This window comes from Camelus ferus, chromosome 9, assembly GCF_009834535.1.
Source record: "Camelus ferus isolate YT-003-E chromosome 9, BCGSAC_Cfer_1.0, whole genome shotgun sequence".
Classification (NCBI taxonomy): Eukaryota; Metazoa; Chordata; class Mammalia; order Artiodactyla; family Camelidae; genus Camelus; species Camelus ferus.
Genome location: NC_045704.1, coordinates 63,686,599 through 63,706,808, shown reverse-complemented (window position 1 = coordinate 63,706,808; position 20,210 = coordinate 63,686,599). Strand labels below are relative to the sequence as shown.

The 20,210-nt window shown below is 49.3% G+C and overlaps 1 protein-coding gene across 1 annotated transcript in view; it reads right to left on the bottom strand.

Moving 5' to 3' along the window:
- Positions 1-20,210, bottom strand: part of LRRC8D (leucine rich repeat containing 8 VRAC subunit D) — a 93,609-nt gene that overhangs the window by 68,620 nt on the left and 4,779 nt on the right. Inside the window, 1 exon segment of the mRNA XM_032487041.1 lies at positions 4,407-4,461. Within this exon segment, the coding sequence (XP_032342932.1) occupies positions 4,407-4,461 (55 nt within the window).

Below are 20,210 nucleotides of genomic sequence, written 5' to 3'. Positions count from 1 at the left end.
GTCTCTCCCACTCGGCGGGACAGGGTAAGTAACCTCTCTCCTTCCGTGCGCTCACTGAAAACTGTCAAGGTCAAGGCTGGGGAGCCTCTTTTAGCTCCGGGAAAATGCACAGGAGGCTGCGGCTGGTGGCCGTCGTGACCGCGGTGCCCCTGCGACGGGCGTTGGAGTCCTGATTCCACAAACATCAGGAAGGGGAGCTCACACACGGCAGGGAGAACGCTCTTAGAAGAACTCGGTTATCCACGACCGAGTGAGGTAACTGCAGGACCTGAAGGCTGACAATGACAACAGTGAACCCGGAAACAAAATCAGACCCAAGGTCAGGGCTTCACACGTCAACCGCTTCACACACAACGCGGAGGAAGCATTCCACCCGGCAGCCTTCGTGGCCTGGTGGCTGGTGTCCCTCCGCGCCACCGCCTCTGCATCTTCACCTGGAGCAGCTGCTTCTCTTTGGTCCCGAGTCCCAGCCTGTGGACTTCGGGACCCTGGCAGAGAGCTGCAGGCTGAACCCTTGCGCCACACACACACGTCCTACTACTGACAAACACGGGAAGAATGCTGTGGTCCTTGTTTACGGTGCACATCCAGCGGAGTAATATTAAATAGTAACCGCGACACTAAATACTAGTAATCATCAGAAGTAAGAAGTGAAACTCTAAACAAGTCAAAAAAGAAAATCTTTGAAATCTTTCAGTATTAAATAAAAGTGCACCGATTTCTGCAAAGGTTGAGAATCACTGCTTTAAAGTTTACAATTTCCAACTGAAGTTAGTTTTCATTTCATAATAGACATGAAGGAAAAAGGGCGGGGAGGGGGGGTTGAAAAAAATGAAAATCCCAGCACACATTTATCTCCACTCCTCGTCCTCTCCCGACCATAAACGTTTCCTTGGCATTTAACATCAAAGCTAGTTACCCTTTCATTCTTAGTTCACAAGCCACTGCAACTGTTCAGAACAGAAACGGCAATGCACTGTGTGTTAGGAAAATATGCATGTGTCGTTCCATTCCTTATTTACAGAAGAAAAGATCACTCATTTTATTTCTCTTTCCTACCCCTTCCCATCCCCCCAACCTTCTGATGCTTGAACACAGTTCTATACAGGAAAAGTTTTAGATCACTGTAGATACTCCAATCGGCGAAGAGAAAATAAATATTTTATCTAGCATCTCCTGGTGAAAATGTACTCTGAATTTTAATTTATATTCGTCTCGATGCAACATAAAACCCCAGCTAAAGAGAGGCTCAGCTTTAAACACTGCAAAAATAAGAAAAATAAACTTTTTTCCATCTGGGGAGTATCACAAAAATATTTAATACATAAAATGTATATGGGTTTTCCCATGTCTTTCCATAATACGAGCTTTTCAGTAAGTTATCCTGAACTGGGGTGGGGAGGCTGGGGGCTGGGTATGGTGGTCGTGCAGTATGTGGGGAGAGTCATACACGTCATTTATTAATTTGTTAACTTATTATTTCTTTTCTGGCATGTAAACTGTCCTGGAGTAAACCAGAAGTGTTGTTTTTTATTCTAAAGAGTTAAACTTTGCTAATCTGACCCTTCAAAAAGATACCGTTCCCTAAGATCTGACATCAGACATCTGTAAATTAAAATACGCCATCAGGATTTTGGCAGCAGGAGACAAATCACAATGACGCCAACACAGCTACATGTAGCCACGAACACAGAGTAAGCGTGAATTTCAAACATGGAAAAAAACAAAACAACAAAAACCCTGGAGCTCTGGGTAGAGAGCAATGGGAAAAGACCGGAGAGTCAGGTAAAGGCCGTCTCGACCAGCACAGGGTCAGCTCTCTTCTGCAACGGCGAAGACCGCCCGCATCAGCACTGCCATCTCTTCGGCAAGCAGCGCTTTCCAGGTCACGAGAGGCACGCGCCTACATCGTAAGACTCTTGTTCACGTCCCAGCATGTCCATTTACTAACGTGACCGCTGACAAGTCACATTTTATCAGACTCAGTTTCCCCTCCATAAAATGGAACAAATGAATCCTATTTTACCAGGCTGTTAAAAGGAGTAATAAATTATAAATGAGATACAGAAGATGTGTTCTGTAAACAGAAAATGAAGATCCAAAGGCCAGTTACCATTATTCCTGGGTTATTAAGTAATTATTGTCAAATTCTGCTAGGGTGGGAGTAAATCCTGTTCCTAAACAGGGGACAAGTTTGGGAGGTCACAAAGGCTGTTCTGTATCATCCTGAAAGAGTGACAGTGCTGACGAGAGTCCTCAAGTAAATTAGTGAACCAGAGGGCCAGGAGCGCACCTGGGCATAAAAATAAAGGCAAAACGCTACGGCTGCACAGGCCTTCCAAGAGTCTCTCTTAATGGCTTGTTTCCACTTTTAATCCCATGATGCATTTGGCAAGAAGAGGTATAAATACAGACATCTCACAACTAAGCTCAAATTTAAGAAGAAGTCCACATCTACTTATCTAGGAAAAGATGAAGCTCACTGCTCGGTGCTCATGGTGTATCTTGCCTACTTAAGGTGAATGCAATTGTGCCAGTTACTAATATTACCACAATGCTCAAAGCTGCTGTATTTTGGGGGAGATTAAAGTTCTGAAGGACTCCTGGAATACTGGGATCTTATCATTCAAATCACCTCCATGCTGCCAACAGGAGAAAGAAGGGAGGGAGGAGGCAATACAAGTTTACCAGGCTGAGTACCTACAAAGGATTTTCCTTTCAAAGCAAAATTAATGATGTAGTAACTGTTTTATAATAAAACCTTCAGCATTAGAGTGGTATAGTCAGCGTACAACACCATGAGTTTAAATTCTACAACTAACCCTGCTTCTGGAGGGACCCTGGGCACCAACAAGGTGAGGGGCTAAGTGCGCACAGCACAGTGATGGAGCACATCCCCTCCCTGCTCCACAAGGAGACCCTTCTTCGCAGAATCTCACTTCCCTCCCCTCAGGTCATATGCTCAGATCCCTTCCTCCAAAAGAAAAGGAAAGAAGTTGTTACCAGCTTGAACATCATTCAAACATTTACTTTGAGGCTACACTCTTTCCAACAAACTGATTCTCCTTTACCGTCATACCTCCCCTAGTGTCCCTCCACCAGCTGGACAAACGGAGGTGGAGAAACAAGGCCAGGCTTTCACTGGGGGGACGTCCATCTGATTTAGTCTGCAGAGAGAGGCGATGCTAGGGAAACGAGCAAGTAGAAAGTCTGTGCATAAAACCAGCCTCTGCCTCTAGCAATCTGCTCCCCACCTATAAACTTTTGAGATAGAGCAAGATAAGCTTGTGGAGTCATCATCTCCCTAGTGAATTTGAGAAAAGTCGTTCTCAATTTTACTCTGATGGAAATGGGCATTAAATGAATAAAGCTGTCAGGCTCCTACCTTTAAAAGAACCTCTGTCTCAGCAAGGGAGTCTGGCTAAGAAACCGCGACTGAAGGTAACAAGCCAGACTCCAGACTAAACATGTCCGAATGAGCTGCCCCTGTCCCCGGTCACTACCTTTCCGGTGTGTGTCTGCATCGCCAATTCCCCCAGTTCCGACGGCCCGGCTCCCCCCAGAATAGAAAGCCAAGAGCGGGGATCCCTGCTCCAGCGGCTGAGGAGGTGGGAGCTCTGAGCCTGGACACCAAGGCTCTCGCTCCCCTTCCCTCACACTTCACCCTCAGCGCATCCTCTCTCCGCCAGGTCCCCACTCCTCTCACCCTCAGTAACACCCAAGCCACCCATTTATGCAGATAACTCCTGGCCTGGCGAACAAAGGAACAAAGAGCCGTGACTTCGGCGGCAGCAGGAGGAGAGCAGCGGCTGGAGAGGGCGGCTGCGGACTCGGGCAGCCTCCCGCCCGGGGCGGGTGCGAAGCCGGGCAGGTCCCGCGGGCGCCGCGCTGAGCCTCGCGGCCCGGGGAGCCTGGAGACACCCCCGGGGGAGAACGCAGCGAGCGGGGCGCGAGCAAGGAAGCGCACGCGAGCCGGGCTGCTGCAGCGCGCCCGCCCGGCGCCCGCCCCGCACCTGGACCAGGCGGCCACCGCGCTCGCTCGGGGCGCGCTCCTCTCCGGGGACTGGCTTCCGGCGGGCTCCGCGGGCTGGAAGCGGCGTCGAGCGGGCTTCACTCCTCCATCGCGGGCCGGCGGCGCGTCACGGGCAGCCGTGCACTTCCTGTTTGAAACAACAGCAGCGAGAGAAAGAGCGAGAGCCACCCGCGCGCTGGCCGGGCGGAGAGGCGCGCGGGCCGCGGGGGAGGGCGGGCCAGGCGCCCGGCGCTGTCCCGGCGGGCGGCCCGCGCCCTGGGGCCCGCGAGGCGGCGGCCGGGCCCGGCCTCCCCCTGCCGGCGGCCTCGCCCGCGCGCACGGGCGGCCCTTCCGCTCCCAGCCCCCGCCCGGGCCCTCCCCGCCCCGCGCCTACCTAAGTCGGCCACACGCCGTCCGCCTGCCGAGGTTTTCCTCCTTTCGTCTTCTTCCTGCCCTCGGGGGAAGCAAAGAAAGGCTGAGGGAGGGTATAAAGACAAGATCGCGCCTTTCCAGGGGAGAGGAAGCTGGATTTGTGCAAAAACTTAAAGCTAAGCGCCACATCCCAGTTACCCACTACCGCTCAGCAGCCGAGAGCTTCGGGATGGGAAATGACTTGTCTCGCGCCTGGGTGACTCAAAGGGGGAGCGTGCACACAGTAGCCACGAACTGCCACTGAGAAGGAAAAAAGAAAAACGAGAAAACTGTTCTGGGCTCCTAGGATGTCTCTGCTGGGATGCTTGCCCACACAGAGCCCTAAGATTTCTACATACCAACTCCACCCCAAAGACGACGGCATGCTGCCTTCTTCCAGACAGCAGTTACTCCTCTGTGCCTCTAAGAATCACACAGCAGTTCCAAAGTTCTGGGTTTATGCAGAACTTAGGTGAACCTTAGGGTAGCGTTTAAAAGGCAGTGACAGATGGTTTCAGAATCGGCCACGTGCAGAGCATGCCTGCTCTAGGAGTTTGCTCACACTGCCTGTGCAGCAAGTTTCTGGGCTTCCAGGTGTGGACAGCTTCATCTGCACCCTGCCGGTCCCTGCCCACGAGTCTATCGGGTTACGACACTCACACAGGACTGCCTCTGATAAGTGGCTCCTTTTCTTATCAAGGTGATGCCTGAGTTATTCCTGTTTCAAAACTCAACATGGAGACTAGGCCGTAAAGGAAGCTGCTTCTACATAGAAAGATAGATTTTGACTGAAGTAGAAAAAAACTGATGGACATTAAGCTCTGGCTCAGCGTTAGCATCTCATTTTAACCTCCTCTTAGCCTTTACATTTCCCAACAGACCTGAGAACAGTCCTATTCTCACATTCCCAACGGAGGAAACAGGGTCAGAAAAGTTAAGTAACTGTCCTGATGTCTCAGCTAGAAAGTGGTCAGATGGAGAACTGAAGAAGAGGTCTGTCCTGAGCATAAAATCTGGGCCATTTCCTCTACACTCTGCTAATTCTCAAAACAAGAGTGAATTCTCTGAGAAAAGTCAAGCCCAGCGACCGTCTGTGAGCCGTTCCTTCATCTACAGGTGAGCCTGCAGGCCCCACGCTATCACTCTGCTGAACTAGTGAGGCTCCCAACCCACCTGAATCCTGCGCAGCTGGATTGCTCGGGCAGAGGACACTGTGCTCTTCCCCACTATCCGCTGCTGGCCCCAGCAGCCTTCTCAGAATAACTCGGTGGCAACAGTTCAGAAGGTACCAGGATAGCCACTCACATGCCAAGGTACAAAGTCTGTCCAGCTCAGTTCTTAATCAGCTGACTAGTGTTTGTTCCCTGAATTCTTTTTCTCTAACAGGATCTTTTTAAAAAGAAGGGAAAAAATAAACAGACAAAAACTGCACACACACAAAAATGCACAGCCTCTGCTTCCAGTGAAACCTGAAATTCTCTCACTTTCCATTTCCTTCTGCTTTAGTGCTTAGTTGACACTCGCCTGTCAGCAGCACACTGCTGTTAGCTTCCCGACAAGCCAAGAAACAAAGCATGCATTAAGTGATTAAGACCTTGGCGAGGGTGAGGGCCCAGGCACTTGGGGAGAGAGTAACGCTCTGCATCCTAAACCTACACAGTGCTGTGTGTCAGGAGGAAGCTGGCGCTTCTGTCCTGTCTCCAGATGAGCTGCATCGCACTCGCCCGTCCCGCCACCTCACTCAGCAGTGCAGACTCTGGAGCTGCAGAGCATGCAGGAGAGGGGCGAGGGCAGTTCCAGAGGACAGCAGGGACTGGGCTGGACCAGGGCAGGGACGCACTCCCGTCCCTCAGGGCCCAGTACCAGAGACCTCCTGGGGAGGGGTCTTAGCGTCCTTTTAGGTCCAGCTCTGCCTCTGTTGCCACCTTTTTCCTTCCCCGGGCCCCTGCCTGCCCTGGACCTGTCGACTCCTCATTTCCTCTTACAGACTTCTTCCAGAAGCACTGCTGTTTCTTCCCCATAAAGTGCCTGGTGGGAGGGAGGGAGGGAGGGAGGAGGGCATTAAACTCAAACTTCTCTCCTGTCTCTGATTTAGGGGAAAAAAAGAACTGTCAATAATTACAATGTTTTGGATACAATTCTGTTTTAAAATATCTCTTGGAATCCATGCTTTCATTCCTGTTACTCATTATATATCCAACAGCTCAGAAGGAAAACTTCTAAAGAAAAATGAAATTCTTTAGAAAAAGCAAAGGAAACATGCTGTAACTAACCTGTATGGATCTCAACATTCGTAGTTTGGCTAATACACCGCCATTTAGGTTGCACCCGCCCCGACATGCATATATCCTGACAATCGCAAGGCCTAAGCACCACGTCGTGATTCCCACGGCTCAGCCAGTCCCCCGCCCCTTCTGTATTTCATGGAAAAGTGTTTCTTCCTGACCACTGTCAAGCAGAAAAAAACATTAAAATCACAACCTCATAAAAAGAGAAAAAAAATGCTCCCAGGATGGCACAAATGACGCCACAAAAAATAAAACTGATTTAGGAAAAACACTGGAGGTTCATTTTGCAAGTCTCTACTCCGTAAGTACAGCAGTCCACGGATGAAGACGGCAACAGTGCGAAAGCACTTTCGGAGGCTCCAAATCAAGTGTCGAGAGACACCTTTCCTGAAGACTAACGGGTGTGGAGGAGGAGACGATAAACTCATATCCCAAAATGCTGTTGCTCATCTTCCCTCATTTTAAAAGAGAGTGACCTTATTCTGTTGATTAAAAAACGTCTGCCACACAATTTTTCTGTGTAAGGATTCTTGGCCATTATTACAGCAGGATTTCTGCAAACAAACAGAAAGATGACAAGCTATCGGTTACCTAAGAGATTGCCTCTCTGTCCCAGCAGCCTTCGCAGCAGCGCCCCTGTCTCCAGCCCCACTTCCAGGGCAGCACACGCACCAGGCTTTTCTGTGAAGGGCTCTGGCTCTCACACTCCCCTCCTGGCCTCGGCAGAACTCGGGCCATGGCTTTCAAGGAAGATGTCCTCAGAGCCAACTGGCCGGCTTGACTGGCATTTACCCACAGAGGGCTATTAGCCGTCTTCAGGGAGCCAGCATGTCGTTTCCCACGGCAAAACATGTAGAAAGGGGAAGCACATCACCTTTTCAAGAAAACCTGCCTGCAGAGCGAGCCCAGGCTCCCTGTGGGCGCAGTTCTGGTCCTGAGCAAGTCGAGAAGGAGAGCACGGAGAGCGGCAGCCTGCAGCATGACGCTGGGCACCAGCCACACGCCAGAAACACAGGCCAGCACGGCCGCAGGCCTGAGCTCCGAGGTCCCTCAGCTCAGTGCTTCCACACACACACACACATCGACTCACCCACCTGGCCAGAGCGGGTCACACATGCACAGGACCCACACATGCCCCGCCTCCCCGAGTTCCCAGGGCGGCCTCTGCGGGGAGGAGCCGTGGTCGCTGTGTTAGGGGTGGAGCGCACGGCTGCCAAGTCCCTTCTCTCAAAGCAGCAGCTATTGGAGCTCAAACTCCCCCTGGGTCTGCTCCTCCTCTATAACTGAAGAGAAGTGAGTGGGTGCATTTTGGCCGTGGAGTTACTACCCTGTGCTGCACACCTTTCGCTCAGAAGAATCTCACTTTTAACACAACCTGGAATGTTCTCCCTCACTGCATCATGACGCTTCATCGCCTGGCCAAGCTTCTGTGACGTGTGAACTATAAACATGTATTTGCAACAGGCCAACTGATTTTCAAACCCTAGTAATGTGTGGATATAAATTATTGTTAAATTATTTTATTATAAATAAAAATACATTTTATATAAATATAAAAAATTAAATGTTCTTAGGTGGCAGCTGAAAAGTAGTTAATAAAATAAATAAAACAGATCCACTGGTCAATCAGACTGTGATGGACAAAATCTTAATACATGTTTTTCCAAGTTTCCTCTCTCATTCTTTAGTTAGTACATGAATATATACGTAAAGTGTGCCATGATGACTGATGTACTGTGATTTAGTGAGCATAAATATGAAGGGTTAGCAAGAAGCCATAAAGATTTGACTAAATGCCAAAACCTGTACGTAAGTTAAGAGCATTCAAACTGTTCCGGCACAGACTGCTAGCGATGAACAGTCTTGAGTTATTTACCGACTGTTAATCAAGGTGTGTATTGTGTAGACTAACCACTGTCCTATAAGACGTTTTTCTTAAGAAGGCATGTTTTGTCTATTCATCTTCTATAGTGGGTATTTCTGCTTCCTTAGTGAAAAAAGGTTTTTAATTCTCTTTGGACATCCATTTAAAAATAATGCATTAAAAATCCAACAATTTAAAAGAATTTGTCGTAGCAAGTCAAATAAATAAAATGTTCATTATTAAGAAAATAACGTTCTTGAAAGAATTTTAAAAATACATAAACTTTTGTATAATTACACATCAGAAGGCGGCAAAATATATGAGCTGATAGGGAGTAAGTCCCATGTCACTGTCCGCTGAGCACATCATCAATTCTCAATTATCTATCACAACGGCGTCCTAAGGAAGAAAAGCAATTTACAAGTAATTTGAGGAGGCAAAGATGGACAGTTTGATTTTCCTTTCCTTCCCTTTGCCTGCAGTGGAGTGACTAAGGCAAAAAGTGTGAAAGAAAAACAAAGTGCCTGCAAAATCCAGAAAAGCTATTACAAACCTTTAAAAGATTATTCATCAATTTTTAAACTAAACCTAGCTAAACAAATTCCAACCACTTTATTCCTGACAACAACTCTACGAGGCAGGAACTACCATTGCCTCCATCTTACGGATCAGGAAACAGACACAGGCCCTTAAGCAATCTGCCTGAGTAGCACTGCTAGCAAAGCCCCGAACTCGGCAGCTGGCTGGCCACAGTCCACCCTGACCCCGCGCTTCGCCACCGCCGGCGCACAGCTGGCCCGGGCTTGCTGTCTGCAGCGTGCAAGTTCAAGGGGGGCAGCCCCACGACACGGCAGGAGGGGAGGCCTGAAAGGCTCAGACGCTTTCCTGTCTGCAGCAAGAATGTAACCACTGGTTGCACAGGGTCAAGGATGCAGGTCCTGCTACATGTTGCTGAATAAACGAATACTGAAAGGAAAGGAACAGAGATCTGCTGCAAAGTCAGGAAGGAGGGCTGCTGCCTTTCCTTGACCAGAATCCTCGACTGCAAGGCTCCAGGTTTGCCTGGCTCAGGTCAACTGAACTGGCAAGGGAAGGGAATGCCATGAACTCCCCATGCTTTGATCTTGATAAAGCATTTGATACGGTGTCCCAGACAATCAGGATCACTAAATCCACTGAAACTTACGTGGCTGTAAGAACCACGCAGGAGTTAAGCAGGCTGGGGGAAAAAAAAAACAGACTGGATACATCCACTAGTGGATGAAGAAAAGGGCCACAAGGAACGGTATTCAATCTGTATTCAAAAGTAACTTAGAAATTGTTCGCATTGTTATAATCAAATTTGCACAAAACATTAATTTGGGGAGGTGTGAAAAAGGGCAAATGAGGGCAAGCCAATTGACTTAGTTAAATTAACAGAGTGGTGAAGAAAAACAGGACGTTCGGTCTCATTTTTGTGCTCCCTTTAATTTTCAGGGAGGGGCTGAGGATGCCCACTGGGAGGGAACTGCCTCTGGACCTGAGATGCCAAGGCTGAGCTAAGTGAAGTAAGCAGTAGCAAACTGGAAATGTTTACGACCTTAGGCCCCTCGGTCTGAACTCCAAAAAGCATGATCCTATCATTCCACACGCCAGCAGTAAAGTTCCATGGGAAATAGTATTTCTTTCAACAAGAAGACTTTGTTAGCAAAACTCAAAGCAATGAAGGGGCTCAAAGGCTGAATTTAGAGATCAGATAAAAAAGTCAGTGGTGTATGTATAATCTGGCCCCACTACAAATATGCCGCACAGGCAGAAGGTCATGAGAATGATTTGCAAACACACGGCAGGATAAAGGACAGCGGAGAAGGAAGAGCAAAGAGAGCTGAAACTTGGACTAACATTATTTTTTTAAGCATAAATTATAATTTCTAATTTTTTTAATGTTGAGAAATCACTTCTCCCTTGGTAGAACTATTTGCCTTCCCAGCAAAAATTATACTTTAAAAGTTGAGTAGTTGATTTAGAACTCAAGAAACGGGAGTAAGAGAGGTCTGTGACATCTGGAAAAAAAAAATGGCCTAACTTCACGCTGGGTCCCAGGAAACACAAGTGAGCATCGTTTCCCGCAGCTCCCAGAGACTGAAGACCTGAGCCGCCAGCCCTGCGGCCGCCACGCTGCGGGCGGCGGACTCCGCAGCTCGTGCTCTATGAGGGGCTGTCGATGAAGAGACAGTCACCACGGAAGCCCCACATGTTATGTTCTGTTTCCTTCAAAATACGCCCTCCAAAAAAGGGAGCGGGGTGCTTAGCACAAAGGCAAACAAATTAGAGCGATACTGAATTCCAGACATGAACGGGAACACGGGTGTGAAAGTGATGGTGCTATGAGATTATTTAATATCTACAGAGAATCAAAGCAAACGATAAAGTCTAAATAGACAGACTTCCCCAAGGTTTGATTGCCGGCCCCCCTCCTATGGTTTAAAAATCATCCGCACAAGGACAAACTCACAGCCAGCCTCAGAATGCCTACAGCACTATTCCCTTATCTGACGGCACTCTGAATCACCCACGGGCTTTTAAACACAGTGTCTCCTGGGGAGTGCAGGTGGGGTGGGGTGTTCCCAGAATCTGTATGTTTAAGAAGCTCCCGGGTGACCCTAGCTGCAGCCTGGTCGGGGCACCTCTGCTGCAGACACCCTACTCCTTTCTTGACTCCAGAATCAGCAACGGACGCCAGAGACTAGAGCAAAGGATTTCCCTTCCCAAGAACCTTTAATGGAATAACCTTCAAAGGCAATGGAATGAAGTCCAAATTCCTTAGCAGAACGCTTGAGGCCCTCTGTGATCTGTCCCAAACTACTTTCTGCCCTCCTCCCCTCCACATCCCTGACTCTGTCACAGTATCATTCTCCAAACACATCACATGCTGCTTTTATGTCTCCCGACTCTCCCTCAGCTCCCCCACCCTTTCCCTACCACACACCCTCTTTCTCATCCTTCAAGGCCAGGCTGCCAAGTTATTTTTCTTTGTGAAATCTTCTCTGATCTTTCTGGTCAAAATGTCCAAAAAACCAAATGTCCAAAAACCTTAGCTCCTGCAGAAATTACAGTACACGTGGCACGCTGCACTGAATCACATGCTGGTTCCGCCAGAAAGCAGGGCCCATCTTACTCATCTCTCCCACTGTGGATGAGAGACAGCTCCTCCAGGTACTCACGCGCACTGTAACCCTCGGCAGGTTATTTCAATGCTTTGAGTCTCAATTTTGTAATCTTTGAATGAGGCACTCAAAAAGCGATCCCCACCTTCACGACTGACGTGAGGACGAAAACACAGAAAGCGTCTGGCCCACCGCGGACACCCGAAGTGCACCTACGTGGGCGCTGCTGTTAGGGTCGTTTATCAGTGCCGTCTGTTCCCCAGCCTGCGAGGCTGCACTGCGGACATGCAGACACGTTAAGCGCTCAAAAGCCTTTGCTTCCACTCAGGAAAATAAAAAGCACTTGATTTCAAAGTAATAAACAGTGCTTTCTTAAAGCCCTTTCTCCTTGCCCAATTTTGTCCTGTTACGAAGGGCATTTCATAATATTTCTATTGAGAAGTCATCTCTTAATCCCCTTTCTTTTCTTCAAAAATCAATGTACAAAATTCTAACAGACAAGCCCTGTCTGTCCCTCCTACTCCAACTTGGCTTTTTGCTTTGAACTACAGTAACTGCCTGCAGCCACAGTGTCGCTGCCCAGAGAATTGCCTGCTTCACCCTCACAACAAATGGCACTTTGTAGGCAAACTGGAGGCGAGCCCAAAGCAGGAGGGAGGAAAACCAAGGAAAAGGGGTTTGGGCCAAGAACTGAGTCGACACCCACATCACCGTCCACACTGCAATGCAGGTAAGGAGAGGACTGGAGATCAGAGACGTTCAGGTCGACGCAAAGCTTCCTGACGCCCCCCACGCATCCCAGGCGCCACTCGCCCACGGGAAGGACTGCCCGGACTCATAAAGGACACGCCGGTCCCCAGCTGCCCAACACACACAGCCACCCCGTCCATAAAACATCGTCATGTGCAAGAGCTTCTCGTCCAGACTCTCAGCAAACCAGTCCCACTGCCTGTTTCATCCCCTCCACCACCTGCAGGGGACGAAACCCAGGTCTTAAGAAATGCAAGGTCACATGGTGGGCAGGGAAGAGAGCTGGCCCAGAAGGCAGGATCTCCCGCCGCCAGCCCGCGGGCCTCCCGCCGCCCTCGGGGAGGCATGAAAGGCCACCTTGAGTCTCAGAGGCTCGCCAAATCCACCAGCTGTGAAGGTGGAGGTAAAGCGCCCGTGCTCCTAAGACAGTCCTGGTGCCAAGAGTGGGGCCGCCACGGCGTCGTGGCCCCGCCTGCAGCCCCAGGAACGGCGGGCCGTCTGGTGTCGGCAGCGCTCCAGGCAGCGGGCCCCTCGGCTCTCCCCTCCCGACAGAGGCTGTCTCCTGACAACGCGGTTTGTTCGGTCGGTTTGAGGAGCAGGCCTTAGGGAAGGAGGAGGATTTTTTCTTTTTTTGAATCAAACTCTGGTCCTGAGTTTAGAGCTGAGGTGATGGGAAAAGCACAGGAAGTTTCTAAAAACCACATGTGATCCTTGCTGCGAGAAGAGCACAGAGGCCAAAACACAGCCTCCAAAGCAGGGCCTCTGAGCCGCGCCCGCCCGGGCTCCCGCCTCGGCCCTGCCCTGGGAGCTCCGCGGCCCCGACACCCTCGGCCGCTCGTGGTGGCGGGAGCTGGGCCTCTGCGTCCCCCGCTCAGAGCGGGCCGTGCCGAGGGACAGCCGAGCTATACGTGTAAAGGGCTCCAAGCAGCGCCGGGCACATGCAAGTGTCTCCTATTGTTATTTCCAGGCTGGATGAGTCTCTACAATTGTGTTCTTTTTACAGTGTATTTTATAAGGTTAAAGAAGACTTCTTGTACGTGTTAATCCATAATGCCCCAAACCCGCACAAAGATTATTTACAAGTTTCACTTCCTGATAGGATTTTCCAGGACTTCCATCTGTGGACTGGAGTCCCTGGAAGAACAAACAGTGGAATCTGAAGAATCTTCCTCCTTCCCAGTAACAGTGCAAGCAAGTGTGCACCCATCCCCTCAATTCTACACGCGGGCTTCCATACTGAGAAAAACAGAACAAGACAAAGACCCTTTATTGCAGTAAACTAACACAGGGGAACATTCTTTAAATGCACTTTATATTCTGAGAGCAACCAACATGTTAGAAATTTAAAGTTACACCAGCTGAGAAAGACGGGGTTCGAATCGCACGGGGATGACAGTCCTCAGGACTGGGATGAGACCTGCTGATGCATCGAAAGGTTTCTTTCCCAGAAAACGCTGGAATTCCAGAAACAGTGTGCCGTACTTGGGATGATTAAGAGAAAAATGGTTTTAAAAATCCCCTCTCGGGTCAGAAGTCTAGACTCGGCTAGTAACAGCGGTCTGCTAAAACACCACCGCTCTTCTTCCAGAGGGCGCACAGCCGACAGATTATACTCGACAATGAAGGACTCTCCCCAGGAGGGCAGGTAAAACTAAGACAAGGGCCCTAGAAGGAAGGGTCACAGTACAGCTCTGCGGTCGTGCCCTCCCAGGGGCGCCCAGACAGGAGAGGGGCTCAAACTCAGTCCGCGCAGCTCTCCCAGCAGCGCAGCACGCCCTGGGGGGGCGGATGCAGCTAACGTCACCCAGAGGGGCTGTGGGCGCGGCTCCAAGTGTGCTGAGCACACCAGCCCCCAAAGCAAAACAAGCTGGTGCCCAGAGCCACCTGGGAGCTGGGGGCCACCACACGTAGGAGGCTACACGCACACTCCCTCAAACGATGCTGTGGTTGGGGGCGCGGTCGGGGGAAGGCTGTTGGTTTGCACAATGGAAACATTTTCAGCATGATGTCAGCTGTTCCCTAGTCCCCTCTTCCTTTCCTCACTCCGTACTCTCCTTTCCCAACACAAACCCTTTCTTTTCCTTCTCGCTCCAATTCTCCTTTTGCAGAAGCCACAACACAAGCTAACGTGCACACCAGGGATGGCAAAGCAGTAGCCCAGCGCCCACCCACACAGATTCTGCACTAGTTCTAAATATTTATTGGGTCACAATTTTCCCTTCTCATGCAAGGACTCCTCTTTCCTCCTCTTCTCTTCCCGACCACATCCACATCCCCCTTAATATATACAGAAGTCGTCCTCTTCTCTCTCCTCACCCCACCTTGGGTCTCTGTCCCTGCACCCGCCTGCCGCCCACACCCACGTGCTCTCCTCCAGCTTCCTTCCCCATGCTCCACACTCCACCTATCTCTCCCTGATTCCGTTACTCCTTTGGGCAGGAAACCCCTTCAAATGCATCCACTCCAGTCACAATGCACCACATTTAAAGGGCAGAAATTGTTACCATTACAAGCGCGTGTGTCGGGGGAGGGGAGTGCAGGACACAAAACCATGACATTAAGGTTTGATTTCTTTCAACCTTTTGAAAGTGTACTATTGCTTTTATTCAAACCCTGTGCCTCTGCTTACCGAGCTGAAGGGCTGTCCACCTCTAAGGGCCTGCACTCGCAGGCTGCATCCAGTCCACAAAGCTGTTTTGTTCAGTCTGCTCAGGAAGTTCTTATTTAAAATGTTGAGTTAGCTGATCTTTCAAAATCAGGAGATTTTTAAGTAATCCAGATTTCTGGCTTACAGTGAAAAATCAGAAGATCTGTGAAGACTGCCCCACATTTCCATATGGCAACAACTGAACAGATCTGTTAAACAGGCCCCTTTAGGCAGGACCTGCATTTTCTAGTTCAGCCCGGGGCCACCCCCCAGTCCCTCCTGATCAGCTGGCCCCGAGGCTGAGCACCAGCTGCCATCGATCTTCTCCACTTCAGGCAGGATTTGGTGTGTGTCTGAGGCCTCCAACCCCAGGCCACAGCGAGTATCCGACCCTAACTCTCTCTCTCCATCTCTGGTTAGTGCAGAAATTAACAGATGTACTTATAAAGTTTCTGCTTGGTACAGAATTTTCCAGGTACAAAAAATTTATAAGGAAAAGGACTTAGCACTAAGTAGTAAGGAAAATGCCCCGTAATAGAGAAATACTTGAAAAGGACTAAGTTAAAGAGAGGGGAAGGCCTCTCTCTCCCCTTTCTGTCTCTCTCTGTCTGTGTATAGAAAGCGGGTTCACTTGCGTAAGCTGTGAACACTGCAGACCACTCCCCAATTTGGACTTTATTACTGGCTAAATATTAATATGAAAAATAAAACTGTTAAAGTAGAAACTCAAACAGAATGAATTAACTCCACTGAAATGACTATACCTGAGCATAATAAATCTATAAATAAAACAGACTGTGAATATATAGATATTCGGCTGTTCATTTGCCCTTTAATTAGAGGATATGGATGATGATATGTTTTTAATTGCACATATTTTCATAGCATTTATTCAGCAAACTTTTAGACAAAACCTGTTAACAAACGTTAGCCACATCTTTGTATTTTTGTGCACAGCAGTATTGCAGGGGCAGGTCTAGCTTGGAGGGGGGCGCTCAGCGTGCACGAAGTGCCAGCAGCATCCTGTCACCCATGCTGACGTTAAAAGAGAACAGGGTGTGAGAAGGCATCAAAACGAGAGATTTTAAATTACTCTCTAAATTCTAGGGTGAACTTTTACTCATGTGGTTTTTTCTAAAACCACCGTGCACTGACGAAGACACTGGCCCGGACACCTGCAAAGCTGGGTGCCACCGCAGCTCCCCTCTTCTCAGCTGTGTTCCCACGTCTGGGATCTGAGCCATAAATGAGGACTTGTAAGGTCCCTTTACACTTCAAAATCAGATTCTCAGGGTGGAGGGAAGGTACACTGGTAGAGCGCGTGCTTAGCATGCACAAGGTCCTGGGTTCAATCCCCAGCACCTCCATTAAAAAATAAATAAAACCTAATTACACCCCCCCCAAATTTTTTAAAGTGGGACTATCAAATAGCAGGGATGGTATAAACCCCTTTATGTGGAAAGAACAAGGACAAAAATCAAGAAAAAAGGAAAAAAATCTTTAAAAACATCAGATTTTAACAGAAATTGTACTATAAATACAGAGAAACCTGAGAAGATTACGGTACGTCAGAGAATCAGCTTTGAAATAAACAAGACTAGTTTCAATTCTACCTCCATAACTTCTTGTGATTTTTTTTTTCAAATCACGTAACACCTCAAGCCAGAGTTACCTCGTCTGCAAAGTGGGAACAAATCCCTCCACCACGTAGGGCTGTTTTGAGGATTAAATGAGAACGCATGTAAAGTCCAGGGCATAGGTTTGGACAATCCGTAAATGCCTCATGAATGATGGTTATTATTAACAGTTCCATACGCTGTCCAATTACTTCTTGACCAGTTGAGTTTGAAAAAAACTAGCTAAACTTGGTAATAAACTGATTGTAAAATCTTACTCCAAGGGGAACAATCGGAGAAAAGAGACTGCCTGATGGGGCTTCAAGCCCAGTGTGATTGGCACGGATCCGCCTGGCTGCCCTGTGTGAGGCCTGCAGAGACGGCCTCCTGGTGGCAACACCCTTCAAAGAGAAGGGTTGTCGCTCGCTTCCCTCCTTCCTCCCTGCTTCGGAATTCCCTGCAGTGCTGGTGATCGGTCAAGGCTGAGGTTCAGCAGTGGGATTTATGGGTTGCTGGGGAAGTGAAGCCTTCTCTGGCCATGTTCCTAACTATTACCAGCAAGCCGGGAAAGAAAGTCAAAAGGAACACTTAGGAAAGCAAATTTCCAAACAGAATCTAACTCTGGCATCTGTGAGCCCTCCCCAGCAGCAGGTGGCAGGAGGAGGGCACAGACCGCCCGACCACCTCAGAGAAGCAGTGACCCCCTGACTGTGCACGTCACAAGCCAGTAAAATTGCAGAAGACTGTTACAAAGTTGCCAGGTTTAGGTGACCAAGAAATGATACTAAAAAGCAAACCATCACCATCCTTTCATAAAAGGGGGGTGGGGGGGATTAACCCCTCCGAGTAGGAAGGACAGCCCAGATTTTATAAACAACAAAAAAACCCTAAACTGAACAAATTTAGCACTAAAACCTGAAAAGCCTGCTGCATGGCCCTTTTCTTATTTTCCCACAGGCTGGTGTAACTGTCACTATGGACCCACTCGGGAAAGGCCTGCGGGGTGGCCCGTCACGCCATCCAACGAGGGTGCAGCACCGCACGGAGGCACCAAGGGCCACACGGTGGACCCTCTGCTGTCTCGGCCACTGCCTTCCAGGGACACAGATGTACCTAAAAGCTCAGTGTTTGTCTTAATAACCAGCTGGGAGCCCGTCAGCCACAGAGGTTCCAGAACTTTTCTGAAGGTGTTTCAGTCAGCACCAGCCTCTCCGTACGTAAGATGGTATCACAGACGACGCCACCCACCACGTGAGACGGCGGTTCTCGGTCTGGACTGCACGTCAGAACCACCTGGGGGTGAAAAGAACTCTTCAAAACAGAACTCCACTACCAGAGACTCCGATCCAATAGGTGTGAGGGAGGGTCTGGGCGCACGTGACTCTAAACTGCTCCCCAGACGGGCTCTGACGCCTCCCAGGGCTAAGAAGAACCTGTGCCCCTCCCTTTTGTTTTTTGCATTTTGTCCCGAATTTATGCCTTATAAAGCTTTCAGGTAGGTATACCTCCTCACTCGTTCCTTCAGACATCAAATATGAAGGAGGGCCTGCCATGGGCGGGGTGCTAGGAAACCAGCGGAGCGCAAGACAGATGCCGCCCTGCCCTCATGCACTGGCCAAGTAGCGGGCTGGCAGGCAGGGAGGCAGGAGAGCGAAACAGCGTGTCAGGCTTGCTGGGGCAGGGAGCCATCCAGTCCCCTGTGTCCCTGCCCGAGCGGCTTCACAGGCTTCACTGTCATCTCCTCCCAGCCGTCTTCTTTCCAGATGCTAGAAACCCTGCTATTTTCAATCAGAAAAACAGATGGGCAAGGCCCTGTCCTCAGGGAGCTTCCATTCCAGCAGGACTGCAGACTTTCTAGGCACCATCACAGTGTCATTCCTGCTCTGGTGTCTTGCCTAAAGTCAGGTGCCCATGCTTTGAACAAAGCACAGTACAAAGTCAGTTCAGATAGTGTTTTCTGTTTTGTTGCCAAACTCTTTTTGAAGAAGCTTAGCATTTCCTGTCCTTTTTAACCTGCAACAAGTTTGGGGCAACATTGTGAAAGTACTTTCCAAGTCCTTTCCTGGCTGTTCCCACCAAAACCGCCCTATGACGGTCCCATAATTTCTCACTTAATACCTGACCTCAGATTTGCCCACAAAGAAACTCACCTGCAAGTCTTCTGATGATTAACACATCCTCGTACGGTTTCCCTGCAGTAACCTCCCCCCTCCACCGTTGGCTGTTTCGTAATTCAGAGAGAGCTTACCATCATCTGCAAACCTAGCAATTCCACTGTGTGCCCCTGCTTTTGGATCAATTACGTAAACAAGACCTAAGGGACCCACTGTTTACATGCCTCCAAGCAGAGAAATCTTCCTCCTCAGCCTTGACTTGTGGTCTCTAAGGCAGATGGGTTCTCACGCCTGCCCGGTCACTGCATGTTTAAGCTGCAGTCCTCCCTTCCCCTCCCCGTGCCTCAATCTTCTCACCTAACTCATCAACTTCAAGTGGTGATCACTCCCATCTATGCAATTCTCTCTCTACTCAAAATGATACACCACATCCTTAACTCCAAGGTGACTTTAACTTTGACACAGCCTTTGAAAGTGCAAAAGCACAATCTCTAAGGGTTTTCAAGTATGTCCCCCCTTAAGCAAAGCATCCCTTCTCATAGGAACATCCTTCATCTCCAGAGGGCACAGCCAGGTTTCCCACGTGGACCCACACAGAAGTGAGGACAAGCAGACTGTACCACCTGGACAGGCCACACACCAGCAACGGACTGGGGCACAATGGGCAGTCACAACAGAGGCCACGCTGCTGTGAGGTCTGGCTTTCTGTTCCCGCTCTCTCAACACTGCTGCGTGGCTACCACCCAAGCCAGGTAATTTACTCAGATCCAGCTTGTTAGATCGATCTAGAACACGTGGAGAACTTGGCACTAAGTTACCTAGGATCTCTGACCCGCCTGCTTCAAAGGACATCTGAGAATGGTGATTTTCTAACGTCTTCTCAGTGAAGACATGAAATCTGGTAAGTATGACATTATACCAATGACAAGCTAAAGCTCAGTTCTGGGAAAAAGGCTCGTCTCTAAGCCCCAGTCCCCTCTCCTTCCCCAAATGTAAAGCTGTCACTGATTAATTTCAGGCACATTTGCAAAAAAAGAAAAAGAAAAAAAAACCCAGCTTAGCCCGAGTGGGAACCACCTTCATACATAGTGGCTTTTGCCAGTGTCAGTTACCCCGTCTACCTCTTCACAAATTTCAAAAGTAACTCTGACCTGGAAGCTTCAGACTCGCAAAGAACATTAGAGATTCTCTTCCAGACGTCTAAACGGAATTGCAAAGACCCCAGAGGATGGGACACAGATTTCAGAAGCTTGCAACAGACTCAGTTTCCAAAGGGCACCCCCAGGCGCAAACATGGAGCTTGGCCACGAACACGAATTTCTCAGAAGCCCCTAAACCTGGGGCCAAGCAAGCCCTGGAATT